The following is an 18,532-nucleotide window of genomic DNA, read 5'->3' as shown; positions in this document are numbered from 1 at the left end:
TTGATCCGGTTAATGAGAGTGTCTAATGCAACGCCTGCCACTAGCCACGGAAGTCAGGTCAGCTAATAATACACTTCGATACATACTTTGATTGGTGGCACCTAAAGCTGGTCAAGGTAGCTTGAAGTCTTAGTCTATGGTGTTGGGCAATATAGAAAATAAACAGCAGCACCTTGTATAATAGTGGTGAGTTCTCCATGCTACAACTCTAGATCAGCAACTAAACTGCCACTGGCTTCTTGGCTCATTCGAGATCAGCTCCAAATCGCCTAAGGGGAACGGACACAGACAAAACGGGGCTATTTGTAGACTGTAAATATTATTTATTTGTATCCTTGTTCGCTGCAAGAGGAAGTCCCTACTAAAACACCCTGTCCTGATCCTGAATAAGATTAAACAAAGGACAAGTTGGAAAACTCTGGTTGATACACTACACAGCAACCGTGTTGAGTAAGACTATTCAACTTTATTTGTTGAGAGTGCAAAGCAAATTCGTTAAAGGCCCAGTGCAGATGTTTTTATATCAATATCAAATCATTTCTGGGTAACAATTAAGTACTTTACTGCGATTATTTTCAATTAAAATGGTCAAAAAGTAACAAAAATAGCTTCTTAGCAAGAGCAATTTCTCAAACAAGAATTTTGGTAGGACTGTCTGGGAGTGGTCTGAGTGAGGATGGGAAAACTGAAAACTATCTGTTATTGGCAGAGACAGAGAGGTTTGGAACTCTTTCTTATTTGTCTATTAACTAATTTACCACTAAAACTCCATCCCACCAAAACAGGCAATAATTTCAGGCGGTCTTTTCAAAAAGCTCTTACACTAAAAGGGCATTATAAGAATTTTTGCAGTATTTTCCCCAACCTCATAGTATGGAAATATAAAACACAGGAAAATCATGTTTTTGACAGCAATGGGCCTTTAAACAAACAATGTAAGTATAGTAAACATTATAAAACACATGGAATATCAGAGAGAGAGAGAGAGAGAGAGAGAGAGAGAGAGAGAGAGAGAGAGAGAGAGAGAGAGAGAGAGAGAGAGAGAGAGAGAGAGTCAGGATATAGAGGAACTTAAAACGATCATCAATGATTAGAGAGGTCTTGATTGCAGTTGTGAGTATTTCGGAGAAATGGAATCCAAGAAAAGAAAGTGTTCATATGTTTTCTTGCTTTTATTTTTGGCCGAGTGAGGATAGCTGTGGAGACAAACATGGAGAAACAATAAAAAATACATCTCACTACAAGAAATCTAAGATCAACTTAGCAGTGTAGGTGATTTAACACAAACCCACAATATGGGTGTCATCATTCCATATTATGAGTCGGGCTTAAATAATTTATATTACTCAACAAAAAGCCTGCTTCCCAAATGGCACCCTTTTTAAATCAAATCAAATGTTATTTGTCACACGCGCCAAATACAACAGGTTCACCTTACCGTGAAATGCTTACTTACAAGCCCTTAACCAACAATGCAGTTTCCCTATTCAGTGCACTACTTTTGACCAGGGCCCCATAGGGTAGTAGTGCACTATATGGGTAATAGGGTGCCATTTGGGACGCACCCAAAGGCTGGTGGTCCTCGTACCTGTTTGATGAACTGCCCTGCATTGAAGAGCTCACTGCATCCGTACAGCACCCTCTTCCCTGGCTTTGCCTAAAAGGATGCCACAAAATACACATTGTTCAAAAAAACTCAACTGAAAATATGAAGAGGTTTCACAAAATACAATGAAACCTTTTGTCACAATGTTACATGTAGACATTTAAAAACTATTTGGAGTGATAGTTTACCTTTGTGTAGTCCACCAGGTTTTGATATTCTATGTAGTTTCCTCCTCCGACCACAAAGACGATAGCCTGAAACAGAAGGCGAGATCTCACTGACAGGTTCATGTACATTATACACACATACACACAGATTAGTGCCCCCCCTCCCCTGTCACACAGTGAGTCCAAGGTAGACACCAGGACAACACACAGCAGTTACTGGATTTAATGGAGGCCCTGTTTGTGTGTCTGTCTGCTGACCATGGCAGGACTCACCTCTTGAAACGGGTTCTTGTTCCTTGGGGTTGAGCTGTTGGGAGAACAGGAGTGTTTAGACACAGATCTTACAGACAGAAAATGCACGTTACTATTTAGAGGCCTTAACTGCTATCCTTGGAGCTCTTGAAGTCTTACCTCTCACTGCCGCGCAGCATCTTGGGATCAAAGTATCTGTAGTCATCAGTCTCCTGCAGATCATAAAAACATCCTCAATACACCAACAAACGTATACATCACATGAACAACAAGAGGGAGCCCATTTTCGGACAATTCTAGAAACCCCAAAATCCCCCCCAGTGCTCAAGGTCACCCAGTTCCTCTTACTAAAACAACTCCTGCATAAGCATGGGTCCTGTGAGACAAAGTCAACCAATTGACTCAAGTGCGATCAGATCAGGCAGAATTCAGACAACACCTGCTTGAGTTCAACAGAAACGTCACATTTACCAGAACTAGTCTTAAATAGGACCCGTGGAGCTTCCTCCCTCTCTCATACATCCTCCTTAAACCCAGAACCAAGTCTTTAGTCCCAAATGGCATCCTATTCCCTATAGTGGACTAGTTTTGACCAAATCAAATTGTATTGGTCGCATACACATACTTAGCAGATGTTATTGCGGGTGTAGCTAAATGCTTGACTTCCTGGCTCCAACAGTGCAGTAATATCTAACAGTTCACAACATATCTAACAATTCACAACAAAGCCCTATTGGCCCTGGTCAAAGGTAGTGCCCTAAATAGGTTGCCATTTAGGATGCATCCGTAGTCTCTCTCTTCCCAATGGACCGAACGCATCTACCTCCATCTGGCAGAGCCGTGGCCCACTCACATTCTTCACCAGAAGAGAAAATACTTTGCAGTCAGGCTGGTGAAAGAGGAGCTCCCTGTCTCTCTGAACTGACTAGATGCTCCAGATTTTTGTGCTATCGTCTTTCCCCACACAGGAGAGAGGCAGTTCAGCAGAGGGCTTCTGATATCAAACCTGAACACACTGCTAAAGCTGCCTGGGAGAGGAATGGCATTGTGTTCACACAGACGAACCAGCGATAGATTACACCTGTCCAAGAGGGCCATCGGATGCGGGACAGGGGAGAGGAGAGGAGGATGAAGGCTGTTGAATTTGGACTGATGTGCCCTTCTCCTTCTCGGCTCACCGAACAAGAAGCGCTTTGTACAGTGCACTGTAATTCCAGTAGCTGAGAAAATGATAATATTGTTATGTCCAATTCAGTGTTTGGAGAGGTGGGGATAGGGGTTGGGGGGCATCTAAAGCCAGTAACAGAATCCTGTAATCCCTGCTCCCTCCTGGCTGTAGAGACACAGGATGAGTGCCAAATGGTACCCTATTCCCTATAAAGTGCACTACTTTTAAGCAGAGCCCTACGGGCACTTTGAAGGGAATAGTGTGCCACCTGGGACGCTGACACAAGATGGAACGGAGCTAATGGAAATTGAAAAGCGTTTGTTCAAATTATCATTCCTCAAATGTTTATGGACCTGCGAGAGATGGTAATCACAAAGGGACTAAGTTGATGTAACACCTCTATAGATGTAGCAGCTGATCCAGGGAACATTAGACATGGACCACAGAGGGGAATAGGGGACCTCCCTCAAGTCTGGTGGCCTACACTAACAAGTGTAGTGTTGAGTACACAGAGGATGGCTTGTGAATGATTTTCAGTGAAGTGGACCTTCCCTCTGCTTCAGGGTAAGCTGGTAAGGAGCTGAGAGAGAGATGAGGGAGTGTAGAGAGAGCTTCTAGGTTAGCTGTAACCTAATCTCCAGGTTCAGTGTGTGCCTGCCCTCCCAGAGAGAGGATTGAGAGTCCACAGTGCTGCCCATGTGCTCTATTGCAGCCCTGCAGACAGCTAGCGGCTAGGGTTTCGCACCACCGTGGAGCCCCCAGAGCAGACCAGGCCACCCTCACAGAGCTGTTTTTAAATCACTGGGGTGGCATCCCAAATGGCACCCTATTCCCTACATAGTGCACGATTTTTGACCAGGGCTCATATGGCTCTGGTCAAAAGTAGTGCACTATATAGGGAATAGGGTGCCATTTGGGATGCATTCCCCTATGTCTGCTGTAGCAGAAGCTTCCTGGCATTTCTATATTGTTATGCACATGACTGACTGACTTGACTTAAACACTACTACACTGAGTTCATAGGTCATCCGCAGGTACAGTACCAGTCAAAAGATTGGACACACCTACTCATTAAAGGGTTATACATTATTTTTCACAAATTGTGAAGACGGACTAGATTTTTTAATAAAGGCAGCAACTGTAGCTAATGCATTCCAGGTGACGACCTTATGAAGCTGGTTGAGAGAATGCCAAGGTGAAAGCGAAAAAGCTGTCATCAAGGCAAAGGGTGGCTACTTTGAAGAATCTCAAATATAAAATCTATTTTGATTTGTTTAACCCTTTTTTGGTTACTACAAGATTCCATATGTATTATTTCATAGTTTTGATGTCTTCACTACTATTCTACAATGTAGAAAATAGTACAAATAAAGAAAAACCCTGGAATGTGTAGGTGTGTCCAAACTTTTGACTAGTACTCTGTGTACACGACTGCAGACAGCTATTTGACATTTTACAAATTAGCTTAGCTACAGTTGCTGCCTTTATTAAAAAAATCTAGTCAGTCTTCACAATTTGTGATGACTAGTTTCCCCCCACATATTCAGAAGTGATCTAATCAGAAGGGGGCATGATTGGAGAAGTCTCCGACTGCAGACATGAGACCCCCATTAGGCTGTTCATCTTGTTGCCACTGTATTCATCAGCATGCTTCCCTCCTGAATGTGATGGTGCAACAAAGCAGAAACATAGAGGAATGTCCACAGTAGAGGGGGAGGAGGGAAGAGAGGAGGAGGGAGGAAGAGAGGAGGAGGGAAGAGAGGAGACGACTCACCGGATTGGACTTCATCTCCATCAGGTTGTCCAGGATACGCGTGACTGGCAGGTTCTGAAAGAAAGACACTTTAAAAACTCTGTTCTTTCTCACCAGGTAATTATTCACTACAGACTGACTCCAACGAGCAGCCGCGTGAGATATTATCATACGTGTCTCCAGGCAAAACCTTCCCATCAAAGCCAAGGGACATCTGGACATTTTAAAAACACATGTACAGACAGTATCATGATGAGACTGCTCCTCTCATCTGTCTATTAAGAGACATTCAGTATCACTCAATCTGCATGTGTGTGTTTCTGTGCATAATTCTGTGTGCGTGTATATCTCGTGTGTGTGTGTGTGTGGGAAAGCTACTCACATGCTGTTTAAGCACCAGGTGTTTCACCCCCTCCATGACAAACTGGGAGCCAGAGTTCATCACTCTAGAGAAGAGGCTGTGGGATAGACAGACAGGAGGAGGACAGGGTCAGCAAGGGGGTTAGGTCTATGGGACCCCTGAAACAAGGGAAACTCTGCAATGTCCCAAATGGCACCCTATTCCCTACATAGTACACTAACCTGGTCAAAAGTAGTGTACTATGTAGGGAATAAGGTGCCATTTGGGACGCACACAGAGAGTGCTCTCTCTTTCTTACCCCATAGGTTTCACGCCGCTGTTCCCATAGTTAGATGGTGTGGCAGCAATCTTTGTGAAAGCCCTGGCAAAACAAAATATTCATAATAAGCTCCTTGAAAGAACCCAAAACAATGTGTTTTATTATCTGTTTGGTTCTGCATGTATGAAACATTATATGATGAAAACGCAAGCTTGTTTGTAATGTCTTACTTCCACTGCTTGATGTAGTTGAGAGAGGACAGGTCGCAGCCAGTTTCTAGAAGAGCCTTCTTGTATTGGTCCAGATCACTCTGAAAACACAGAAAAACCCCAGTAAGATAACAGTATGCCTGTTTTCACCAAGGTAAAACATACAAGTGATTGAGCGGGCATTCGAGTATTAGTAGGGAATTTACCGACCAGGGACTTATAAAAGCTTGAAGAAATAAAAACCCAGTCATCCTAAAACAGAGTGTGACATCATCAGTACATTATGATGGCAGAGAGAAGTACTTTTTAATGTAACTAAACTGATGTTACATCACAGCATCCAGGGAAAACAAATCACCTTAAAAAATGTACATACTGGACCAACTGTAGAACGGAGCAGAGAGGAGATGGTAATCCCATGGTAATAATCGGCCCTCGACGGGTTCAGGTTAAAGGGGGGGGACAGAGATGAAAGGAGGAATACCACAAGACGTTGGCGGTGGAAAAAGATTTCCTGCTTGACTTCAGCTGTCAGGCCGGGAAAACAGAATGGCATCTCAGAGGAGAAGGGCTATTAGGAAGACCATTGATCAACATGATGCTCCAGGACAGGCTGCCCCTAACGCTGATCCCAGCCTGCAGCCGCAGCCAGAAACCTGGGCCCATATTAATACTCCTCAGAGCAGGAGTGCTGATATAGGATCAGTTTTGTCTTTTAGATGATAATGAAAACGATTATATGGACGAGCAGGGAACTGATCCTGGATCCGTACTCCTACTCAGAGACTTTGTGAATACGGCCCCGGGCATCCTCCCAGCTCTTTGGAGCTGGCGGCTGGAGGGACTTGACTTCACTCCTCTGTGGTGAACTGTGGTTACTGAGGTGGTGGTGACAGGGCTTGAAGCAGAGCCAGTATTAGGGTCTTCCAAGTCTTAGCAGGGTCTCTAAGAGGCTAGTCCCTGAGCTGCGCCACCTCCCTGAAGAAAGCAGACGTAGAACCCACAGTCATAGTGGAGAGCTGGGTGTCCTCCTATACAGAGGGCCTTGAGATGCTCAGAACAGAACAAGCATTATTGGACTTCTGGAGTAATGACATTTGGCCTCGGCTTCAAAGGGTATCGATGTTCCTGGAACCTGCTCTAACGTGTCATATCGAACAATAAAGCTTTTGAATGCTGTAAGAAGAAAAGCTGGTTTGAATATCATGCAAAAAAAATGATTTGAGAATTGATGTTTGGTGTTCTAAACAATGAAACGCAAGCCAGGGCCAAGGTTTTTCATATTGTATATTGTGCTGTTACTAAGACTACCACACCGCAAAGTGTCTCCACTGAGGTTGCTATTGTGCCGTTTGTGGTTCCATTGGACATGATACTGCATATGACCGTAGTGAATCAGACCAATCAACAGAGTTCCCTAACAAAGGGGCCTGTATCTTGTGGCTCCTCTCCGACCTGTGATTGAGTCTAGTTTGGCATGTGTTTGATGGTGAGAGAATGTGTGATTTGAGTCTAGTATGTTTTTGATAGGGACAGGGTTAAGTCGAGTATGCATGTGTTTGATAGGGACAGGGTTAAGTCTAGTATGCATGTGTTTGATAGGGACAGGGTTAAGTCGAGTATGCATGTGTTTGATAGGGCAAGGGTTAAGTGGGGGACAGGCCTCCTCACCTCTGAAGGGGGCTGCAGGGCTGTGATGTAGAAAATCAGAAACAGTCTCATCTTGTCCTCTGGTGTTCCCGCTGTCACAAAGACAAAAACAAAGTTGTTTAACAAACCTTACATCAACAGGCATCTCAGGTATTTCCGACCGTTGACAAAGTACACGAGATAGCACATGTATGATTTATGTAATTTCTGGCAAAGATAAGCACAGAGGCACATCTACCGTCAGGGTCACTGATGATGTCCAGTAAAGACTTATCCAGGGTGGATTTGCTCATCAGCTTCTCCTCGTACTCAAAGTACACGTCCAGTTTACGGCTCTGTAGATGGGTCACAGAAGTTACACATTAGGGAAAGTGTACACATTAGGGAAAGGTGTACACATTAGGGAAAGTGTACACATTAGGGAAAGAGTACCTATAAGTGCCCACCAAAATCTTAAGTTGAGATATTTTTGTTAAAATTATCAAATGAAGGGCTCCCCGAGTGGTGCAGCCTTCTAAGGCACTGCATCGCTACAGACCCTGGTTCGATCCCGGGCTGTATCACAACCGTCCGTGATCAGGAGTCCCATAGGGCAGCACACAATTGGCCCAGCGTCGTCCAGGTTAGGGGGGGGGGGCTTTACTTGGCTCATCGTGCTCTAGAGACTCATTGTGGGCATCTGCAGGTGAACGGTGTTTCCTCCGACACATTGGTGCGGCTGGCTTCCGGGTTAAGTGGGCGGGTGTTAAGAAGCGCGGTTTGGCGGGTCATGTTTCGGAAGACGCATGACTCGACCTTGGCCTCCCGAGCCCATTGGGGAGTTGCAGCGATGAAACAAGATCGAAATTGGGGAGAAAAACGGGGTAAAATACACAACAAAATAAACATATTAAAAAAAAATATCAATTGAAAGATTCATCTCTCATGTGAAGTTTTATGACACCATTTTTTTTCTGTGAGAAAAATATTTCATAAAATGTGTGAAAAGTGTGGACTGGGTTTAATAGGTACTGAATGTACCTTTAAGATCATGGGAGTTCCAAAAGATCCCACCTTTTTAATAATCTATTTTAATTCATTTCTAAATGTTGAAAACTGATATTTCTTACGTAAGCTTGAATTATAATCATCTCCCCTAAAGTTCAAATTAATTGATCATCACTATTCATCATGGAAGCAGCATTCATAACAGGGTTTGTCCAATCGTATCCACAGAGATCAATTTCGACCCAGGCTTTTGTTCTTGCCAACCAGTACACACCTGATTCAATTGATCAACTAATCATAGACTTCAATCCAGACTTGATTAGTTGAATTAGGTGTGTTACTGCATGGTTAGAACACAACCCTGCACCCACACTGTGGATAAGAAGGCATGCAACAAAGACCATAACACACACAACTTTGAATGAATTAGTTGAAAGCTGGTTAACATTTTCCGTACTGCTATTCTTGTTAATTAGTTCAACTTGTCTTCTTAAAGCCTGTCTGAAGACCGTTTCAAATCTCCACCCCTCTACTGTTGCATGACAAAGGTACATGTGGTGAACCAAAAGATAGAAATGCCTGGATGAATGAGGGACAACAATATGAACATCTCCTGGCCCAAACTGCATTATTAGTTGTCCAATAGTTATGTTTATCCACCACAAATCAAGTCACATTTTATTGGTCACATACACATGGTTAGCAGATGTTAATGCGAGTGTAGCGAAATGCTTGTGCTTCTAGTTCAGACAGTGCAGTAATATCTAACAATTCCCCAATAACTACCTAATACACACAAATCTAAAGGGGTGAATGAGAATATGTACATGTAAGTATATGGAGGAGCGATGGCCAAGCGGCATATGCAAGGTGCAACAGATGGTATAAAATACAGTATATATATGTGATATGAGTAATGTAAGATATGTAAACATTATTAAAGTAGCATTATTTAGAGTGGCATTGTATAAAGAGACTAGTGATCCATTTATTAAAGTGGCCAGTTTGGGTCTCAACGTAGGCAGCAGTCTCTCTGAGTTAGTGACTGCAGTCTGATGGCCTTGAGATAGAAGCTGTTCTTCAGTCTCTCAGTCCCAGCCTTGATGCACCTGTACTGACCTCACCTTCTGGATGGTAGCGGTGTGAACAGGCAGTGGCTCGGGTGGTTGATGTCCTACATTAGTCTCACACACTGGTAGGTCTTCTATCCCTCATATCCTTCAAATCTGATCCTACTCTTCTCTCTCTGCTTCAACGACTACCTGTCCAAACGTCTTGGACAGAGTACCGAGGTTTTACACTTTGCTAAAGGAACCATGGATCGATGCATCATATGTATTAGTGTAGTTTCAGTATTTTATCAACTTAAATCTGAAGAAAAAACTATTTATGCTCAGGTTTATTGAATATTAGGGATATCTACACACACAATCCCCATGTGTTTCAATGTAAACTGGGCTTAATAGGAGCATACTGGGCTTAATAGGAGCACACTGGGCTTAATAGGAGCATACTGGGCTTAATAGGAGCATACTGGGCTTAATAGGAGCATACTGGGCTTAATTGGAGCATACTGGGCTTAATTGGAGCATACTGGGCTTAATTGGAGCATACTGGGCTTAATTGGAGCATACTGGGCTTAATTGGAGCATACTGGGCTTAATTGGAGCATACTGGGCTTAATAGGAACATCAATAATTGACCATGAAAAACACAAAATAGCTAAGTTTACTTACAAAATATTTGGAAACTAATGGTCTGAGGTATAAATATACACTATATACTACAATAGTATGCAAAGTCAGTATTGATCAATATTTATTTACATTCTGTATAGAGGGGGTGTTTTTGGTGCTACTGTACCCTTTAAGATAAATGTCCAATTTACTAAAAAGCATCTATGTATAACAATGCAAGGTTAATTTAACATTAAAATAAATAAGACAAAATGCATTAAAGAAATATGAGCGGTGAGTGCTTGAGATCTCATACTGTTGTGGTTCACCAAGCTATGTTGCTACTGTAATGACCGTGACTAATATGTTTATCTGAGTCGCCCCTCCACACCAAAGTTTTTTTGCAGCTTTGAAATTGGCAACTAGTAGGAACTTACACATAACGGTCAATAACTTAATAAGAAAACATTTAATTGGCTTAGAATAAAAACCACCACATGAACTGGTTGAAACATTAATTTAATCCATAAATGGAAGTGGGCTTAATGTGTATGTGAGCTTAATAGGTACACTTAACTTAGTCCAAGTCAAGAGGATGTTTCAACAGTGCTTTACTGGCAGATTTAGTAACAACTTTATAGTGAGTGCTCTGAGATGTTAGAGCTCAAACAGACTGCACAGCAGTCTTCCATACATGTTTAATATCAGAAAAAAGTGTTAATTGGATGCAGTGCACTATGGACATAGAGAGAACCCCCTCTATCTAGACATAGAAAACACACTGTCTGGCCATGACCGGGTTTAATACTAACCTTAATGTGATCTAGAACGGCGGTGGCTACATTAGTGTGGAGGTCAATCAGCCTCTTCTTCTCCAGAAGCTCTGGTAGGGAGCTAGTAGAGGAAACACAGAACAGTTTCGGTACAGACTGAGCACAGTCAATAACGGCGTAGCAATGAATAAATAATAATACAGAAATACTGTATATTTACATATACGGGTAGGCCGTCATTGTAAATAAGAATCTGTTCTTAATTGACTAGCCTAGTTCAAATAAAATGAAAATTCTACAATGATGCTCACCTGACAGCTGAGGTAAGTTTTGCGGTGTTGTCTGACATACTAATACTACTAATGGCACCCTCATCCTCACCCTCCAACCCCTGGAGAAGATCAAAAGTCTTATTTTAGTGGAGAATTTGCAGGTGTGAGTGTCGTCCATTGTTTTCAGTGTGACTACTTCATTGAACAGCTGTAGAAAACCGCCTGTGCGCCTTCTTACCATGATGCTCTTGAGGCGTTTCACCTCGTCCTCTTGGGCTCGGTACGTGTCTAACTCCTCCTGTACAGACTCAGCCACCTCCGGGAACGGGCTGGAAGAGTCAAAACAACCCCTCAGCCAAGAAGAACTTCACAACAGCAAAGATTGAAATATACTGTTGCTCCTGAGTTATAAAGCATAACTTTAAAAATGGTTTGAAATATACTGGTACTATTGAGTTATAAAGCATCAAACGCAGACTACCTTCTAAATCAGTAGTTTAAAATCACACTTTAGCCAATGGAATGGAGTTTCTAACAAGCAAAGCTTGGAATATACTGTTGCTACCTAGTTATAAAGCATCGGCCACAACCTACCCTCTGAATCAGTAATCATCACAAGTGAGTTCCTAACCTGCCCTTGTGTTTCTGCCAGAATTTGTCTGCGGCTGTGAGGTCATAACTCTTCTTATTTTTCTTCTTGGGTCTGGCTCCGGAAGGGGAAGCTTCTGACCCCACAGACTCGTCCATACTGACCCTGTTCAGGTGGAAGTCCTAGGACACACACACAGAAATACATGAGTGTCACACACACACACACACACACACACAGAATCATTTCTACTACGGATAGTATTTTTCCTGCAAATAGAGTCATTTCTGATTGATTGTGTTTTTCAGTGTTGGGATGGTGGTTGGTGGCTGGCGGAGATCCTATTGGATGTGTAGTCTGGCCATATTTCTGCTTACATCATCGGAAAAAAAAGACTGGTCCATAGATACCTCTGGGATAAACACTGATATCTACTTACATCATCATAATACCTACATTCAAAATAACAACCGTTGTCATAAATATATTGAGGTTAAAACAAAGGAACTCGTAATACTGAAAACTAAGGACAGGAGAGGAGACGGGATCGTTTTTTTTTTACACCAGAAATAATTTTAAAGCAGGGATTCTGGAAAATGGTTCCTCACAAATATTTATGACCTCTGGCACAGGTCACCGCACTGAGCACATACCCCAGCATTTACCCTATTCTTAATCTTACACACAAGGTAATTGCAGTAGCGCTACCTTGAAAAAAAAAATCACACACCTTGGCATATATATGCCGACTTCAACTGTATATATATGTGTGTGTGTATGTATATACTCCAACCTAAGTCTATGTAAACTTCCGACTTCAACTGTATATATATATATGTGTATGTGTATATATATATATATATATATATATATATATATATATATACATACATACATACATACATACATACATATATATACACACACACACACACACACACACACACACACACACACACACACACACACACACACACACACACACACACACACACACACACACGTTGAAGTCGGAAGTTTACATAGACTTAGGTTGGAGTCATTAAAACTCGTTTTTCAACCACTACACAAATTTCTTGTTAACAAACTATACATTTAAGTCATTTAGCAGACGCTCTTATCCAGAGCGACTTACAAATTGGTGCATTCACCTTATGATATCCAGTGGAACAACCAAGTCGGTTAGGACATTTTCCAGCAATTGTTTACAGACAGATTATTTCACATATAATTCACTGTATCACAATACCAGTGAGCAAGAAGTTTACATACACTAAGTTGACTGTGCCTTTAAACAGCTTGGAAAATTCCAGAAAAATATGTAATGGCTTTAGAAGCTTCTGATAGGCTAATTGACATCATTTGAGTCTATTGGTGGTGTACCTGTGGATCTATTTCAAGGCCTACCTTCAAACTCAGTGCCTCTTTGCTTGACATCATGGAAAATCAAAAGAAATCAGCCAAGACCTCAGAAAAAAATGTGTAGACCTCCACAAGTCTGGTTCATCCTTGAGAGCAATTTCCAAACGCCTGAAGGTACCACATTCATCTGTACAAACAATAGTACACAAGTATAAACACCATGAAACCACGCAGCCGTAATACCACTCAGGAAGGAGAAGCGTTCTGTCTCCCAGAGATGAACGTACTTTGGTGCAAAAAGTGAAAATCAATCCTAGAACAACAGCAAAGGACTTTGTGAAGATGCTGGAGGAAACAGGTACAAAAGTATCTGTATCCACCGTAAAACGAGTCCTATATCGACATAACCTGAAAGGCCGCTCAGCAAGGAAGAAGCCACCGCTCCAAAACCGCCATAAAAAAGCCAGACTACGGTTTGCAACTGCACATGGGGACAAAGATAATACTTTTTGGAGAAATGTCCTCTAGTCTGATGAAACAAAAATAGAACTGTTTGGCCATAATGACCATCGTTATGTTTGGAGGAAAAAGGGGAGGCTTGCAAGCCGAAGAACACCATCCCAACCGTGAAGCATGGGGGTGGCAGCATCATGTTGTGGGGGTGCTTTGCTGCAGGAGGGACTGGTGCACTTCACAAAATAGATGGCATCATGAGGCAGGAAAATTATGTGGATATATTGAAGCAACATCTCAAGACATCAGTCAGGAAGTTAAAGCTTGGTCGCAAATGGGTCTTCCAAATGGACAATGACCCCAAGCATACTTCCAAAGTTGTGGCAAAATGGCTTAAGGACAACAAAGTCAAGGTATTGGAGTGGCCATCACAAAGCCCTGACCTCAATCCTATAGAAAATCTGTGGGCAGAGCTGAAAAAGTGTGTGCGAGCAAGGAGACCTACAAACCTGACTCAGTTACACCAGCTCTGTCAGGAGGAATGGGCCAAAATTCCCCCAATTTATTGTGGGAAGCTTGAGGAAGGCTACCCAAAACGTTTGATCCAAGTTAAACAATTTAAAGGCATGGTACCAAATACTAATTGAGTGTATGTAAACTTCTGACCCACTGGGAATGTGATGAAAGAAATAAAAGCTGAAATAAATCATTCTCTCTACTATTATTCTGACATTTCACATTCTTAAAATAAAGTGGTGATCCTAACTGACCTAAGACAGGGAATTTTTACTCGGATTATATGTCATGAATTGTGAAAAACCGAGTTGAAATGTATTTGTCTAAAGTGGATGTAAACTTCCGACTTCAACTGTATAAATCCCAATTCACACTACTGAGCCGTGTATAGTCATAGTTCATCCTATACAGAGCGCAAAATACCATACACCCAACAACACCACTCACCATAAATTACTCAAGACTGTGGAGTGGACGTTTATCATGGGTAAGCCCTTAGTTTTTGTCATAGTGTATGATGTGTCTGCTAAGTCCATCATAACAGAGTGGTGGGAGTATGACAGATTTGCTCCTCTCTCTCTCCCTGTATCCCTGGCTTCCCGTTAGTCTTACCAGCACATCGTGGATGAGGGCCTGGTAGGTCCATGTGTGGTGGAGGGGGGTGGCAAGATCCAGGTTGCGGTCAGCAAGTACAAATAGGGGTCTCTGGAAGCTAAAGAGAGAGCGAGAGAGATTAAATGAGAGGATGATAAATGTACCCAGAGTTCCCCACTGGCTAGGCTCTCTCTCTGTTCCACCAAAGCTGAAACAAAAGAAGACTTGAAATAGATCCTGCTTAGAGCTTCCCAGAGGAAGCATGACTGTTTTCACTTCATCCACCACTTAGCGAAGGCCTAGCTAACCACTCAGTGAGTCTGGAGAACAGAGGAGAGGAGAAAAGCAGAATAGCACATTTCCACTTCAGAGTTAGACAAAGACATTGTGTAGCACAGCGTGTGTGTGTGTGTGGGAAGCCATTTTATGTTTGTCTTAGGGAATGGAGTAGGCCTTCCGTGGTACAGTACAGAATCATGATATTAATGTCTACATCTAGTCTGCTCTCTTTATGGTTCATACCCAGTGTACTAATCTGCACCCTGACCCACCTGAACTGGCCGGCCCCCATATTGTCTCCAGTGAACAGGCTGTTTCTGGCGTCTCGCAGGTTCTCCCTCAGCTTCTTGTCAAGTTTCTGCAACAAACAGAGAAACTGGGTTAGATAGTTTTGCCTCTTATGCAGCTAGGTAAGACGCCTTACGTCTTAACCGGATATACGCTTAGCACACAGTCTTGCAGCGTTTCACTGAGAGCTTAGAGACCCTCACCACAACACAGCAGTACAGTATAGGGAACAAAGAGCAGTGCTGTGTAACTGGAGGAGAAACACTGCATCCATCCATTAAGGTTCTTGGAGGATCAGCTTCCACACTGACTGCATCAACATTCCTCCCCACATCAAGAATCTACCTGCAAATACCGTCTGCAAACAGTGAGATTTTGGAGGTGGGTGGATTTGGATGTCGTCCTCAAATTACTAATTTCCTCTTTCACTGTACCCACTGGGGATGGGTACTACTCTCCCTCTCCCAGCCCTGTCTGCACTGCCAAGACATAATACAAAGTGTATTTAGACTGACAGACAGACTGAGCCCCTGACAACGGCTGAGGAGAATTCAGAGAATTATAAATGAGGAAGGATGATGCTCACCACCGCGACCATCTCCGCAGCATTCCCTCTTGGACAGCGGATTATGGGGACAGCACCTAAGAAAACAAAACGGATCTGTTAACTGCCAATAGAGGGCATTGATGACTTTAGCAGAGCTTGTCTATCGAGAATATGAGGATGTGCTGTGAATCCAATGAGGATAAAACTGAGAATTGTATACAACCTGCAAGGTAGGCATGCAGTGGGTTTACTTTACTCAATGCATCATATAGTCACACTTTCACCATTGGCCTTTACTTTCAAATAGTTTTCCTCTCTACGAAATATGATTTTGGTATTGCTTCGACTCAAGTGAGTAATAACAAAAGTGATGCTGCCATCTAGCAGGGAGAAAATGGTACCACCTGAGTAAATGAAACAATCTTATAGTATTTTGAAATACCAAAGCAATGTTCTCTCAAGGAGTCTCAATAGTATTGTGGCACTAATAATATTATGTTGAAAGACCCACCCAGAGTGACAAAGAAGCAGAAAAGGCTGTCTACTATCGTATCCATGATGGCCTCCATCTCTGTGTCCATGATGTCCGGTTTGTTAATCGCTAATCAAAAGGGAATAAGAAAAGTCAAATACAATCATGCCAGCTAATCATGAATAAGATCTGATGAAAATGGCAAAGTGCAATCTAGCACAGTTTCTGAATCCAATGAACTTACCATGGTAGGAGATGAGCTCTTTATTTTGATTACAGAGGATGAACATATCATCTTCGAGTGTGATGAAATTCAAATACTGATCAAACACCTACGAAAGCAAAAAATACCTTACTGTTCAATACCCTGTAATGTGATGCGTTTTAGAAAATGACTAGGACGGAGTAACAAATGGCACCCTATGCCCTACATAATGTACTACTTTTGATCAGAGCCCTACAGGAAAAACAAGTAGTGCACTATATAGGGAAATAGGGTACCATTTGAGAGACAGCCTGGAAGAGAGGTGAACTAGTGTGTGTTGGACTCACCTTGGTAACCTGTGTGACAGCGTTGGCTGAGAGAGCTGCACCAGCAATATCCTCCAGTTTACTTCTGGATATGGCTGAGATGAAGTTCAAATAGTATGACTCATACAGCTGGTTACGAAGGTCCTGAGAAAAATAAACAAAACAATGGAATGTAACAATATACAGACTAGTAGGATGTTACATGTCTGGGATGTAATGTTTGGACAACAAATATATCTGGCCAAGGCCACCAAATGTATAGCCTCAGTGGCCCAATACAGTTTTTCTTATCATCTCTAGACCTATCCTGAGTTTAATCATATCTGATGATGTAAGGTTGATATTCTGAGTGAGGGATGCTTACTTGGCATATCCGGTCAATGTTCTCCTCTGTCGGCATAACAAAATAGATGGCTGGCACATCCGGAATGGGATCTCTGTCTGAATGAAGCAACCTATAGAGAATGATCAAACACATTGAAGACCTTTCTAGATGACGGTGTCCTCCATTGATCGACACCAAGTCAATGCTGTGTTTGTGGACTTATTTGCAATTGCTCAATTCAACTTCTCTCAAAACTGTTGTTGTCCTTTGAAATATACTGCACTGGTAGATCATTTTCAATAAATACTGAACAGTTGATGGGTTATATTACTCATATTCAAAGTCTTTACACCCTCATTAATTACTTGTCTGGTGCATCATGATTTTAGTTCTCTACATTTACCTTTTGTGAAGGGGATTAATAGATTATTAACAGAGATGTCAAATTGTTACTCACAAGTGTAAAGTGATTCCCATGTCCCGTAGTTCTTTGACCGCCAGTAGAGGGGAGATTATGTCCTGGCCGAACCTGTCGTAGATCAGCACCTTCCATACCGGCTCAGCAGCAGTGTTTTTCAACGGAGACGTGTTGAAATTCAGCATGCGCTTCAATGCAGCTGGGGACACAGAAGAATACTGTATAAAGTCATGCTTGGCCAATGTTTAAGATTACGTCAATTGGAAATATTTGTGCAATAGGTACTGCAAATCCCACCACACCCTTGGCCAACCACCACTTTTGCCATACTAAACATGGCACAGGACTGGGGGAACTGGGACTTTGCCATACCATTTCTGCCAATCAACGAGTGAAATAGTTTGATGAGTGAAATAGCTAGTTAGCTAGCGTTAGCTAGTTAGCCACTCATCCAAAGGAACGATACTGCAGTCGGTTTAGCTATATCTGTCAGTCATTCACTGCGTGACATTCATGTTCCTTGACAGGACAACCATATCAAAGTGTCTAGTGAAGTCAAGAGTAGTAGTAAGTGTAGGTTAGCCATCCGACTTGTTGCTGCTTTATAATATTATTGTAACGCGTTTACGTTAGCTAGCTAATAAGTTAGCTTAGCATTGATTTTCTCGTGAAGATGGCTAGTGGTCATCGTGGAAGTTCGTATTTTATTCAACAGGCTAGGATCAGAGAAAATAATCGGTTTTACAATGTGAATCAACAATTCGACAACCTGCGTTCAGCAAAAATCTATGACCGAAACCATTGACAGACCTGCCTGCTTTTCCCGGACGGAGGCGGCCATCTTTTCTGTTTATGCAGTGACGGGGCAACAGATGACGTGGCGGCTTGGTTGAGAGGCAGTGTGTAGTTCGGGACTTAACTCAATGTGGGCGGAGTGAAACGTCTGGGCTGGGCTCAATGTGGGCAGAGTGAAACGTCTGGGCTGGGCTCAATGTGGCAGAGTGAAACGTCTGGGCCGGGCTCAA

At 42.5% G+C, this 18,532-nt stretch overlaps 1 protein-coding gene across 1 annotated transcript; it reads right to left on the bottom strand.

Moving 5' to 3' along the window:
- Positions 1–446: 446 nt before the first annotated feature.
- Positions 447–18,470, bottom strand: scfd1 (sec1 family domain containing 1). The gene is made up of 24 exons (XM_014194193.3): positions 18,318–18,470; positions 17,547–17,706; positions 17,129–17,219; positions 16,786–16,908; positions 16,478–16,565; positions 16,273–16,362; positions 15,801–15,856; positions 15,199–15,284; positions 14,666–14,765; positions 11,765–11,904; positions 11,372–11,462; positions 11,173–11,252; positions 10,901–10,982; positions 7,664–7,760; positions 7,447–7,517; positions 5,797–5,876; positions 5,606–5,668; positions 5,329–5,404; positions 4,968–5,021; positions 2,185–2,237; positions 2,047–2,080; positions 1,795–1,860; positions 1,589–1,657; positions 447–1,196 (listed from the first exon to the last, which is right to left on the bottom strand). Exons 1-24 carry the CDS (start codon positions 18,346–18,348, stop codon positions 1,173–1,175), a joined length of 1,905 nt encoding a protein of 634 aa, XP_014049668.1. The 5' UTR covers positions 18,349–18,470; the 3' UTR covers positions 447–1,172.
- Between the last annotated feature and the right edge of the window lie 62 nt (positions 18,471–18,532).

Source organism: Salmo salar, chromosome 01 (assembly GCF_965601325.2).
Source record: "Salmo salar chromosome 01, fSalSal1, whole genome shotgun sequence".
Classification (NCBI taxonomy): Eukaryota; Metazoa; Chordata; class Actinopteri; order Salmoniformes; family Salmonidae; genus Salmo; species Salmo salar.
This window is presented reverse-complemented; position numbering and strand designations above follow the sequence as displayed.

Bases quoted from the DNA above. Each gene is read 5' to 3' on its own strand.
- scfd1 (XM_014194193.3), bottom strand. From the start codon at position 18,348: ATGGCCGCCTCCGTCCGGGAAAAGCAGGCAG. The intron at 15,857-16,272 runs GTGGGTCTTTCA...TTGTTTTCTTAG, and splicing joins CTGCTTCTTTGTCACTCTGG to GTGCTGTCCCCATAATCCGC. The intron at 10,983-11,172 runs GTGAGCATCATT...TTCCTCTACTAG, and splicing joins AAACTTACCTCAGCTGTCAG to CTCCCTACCAGAGCTTCTGG.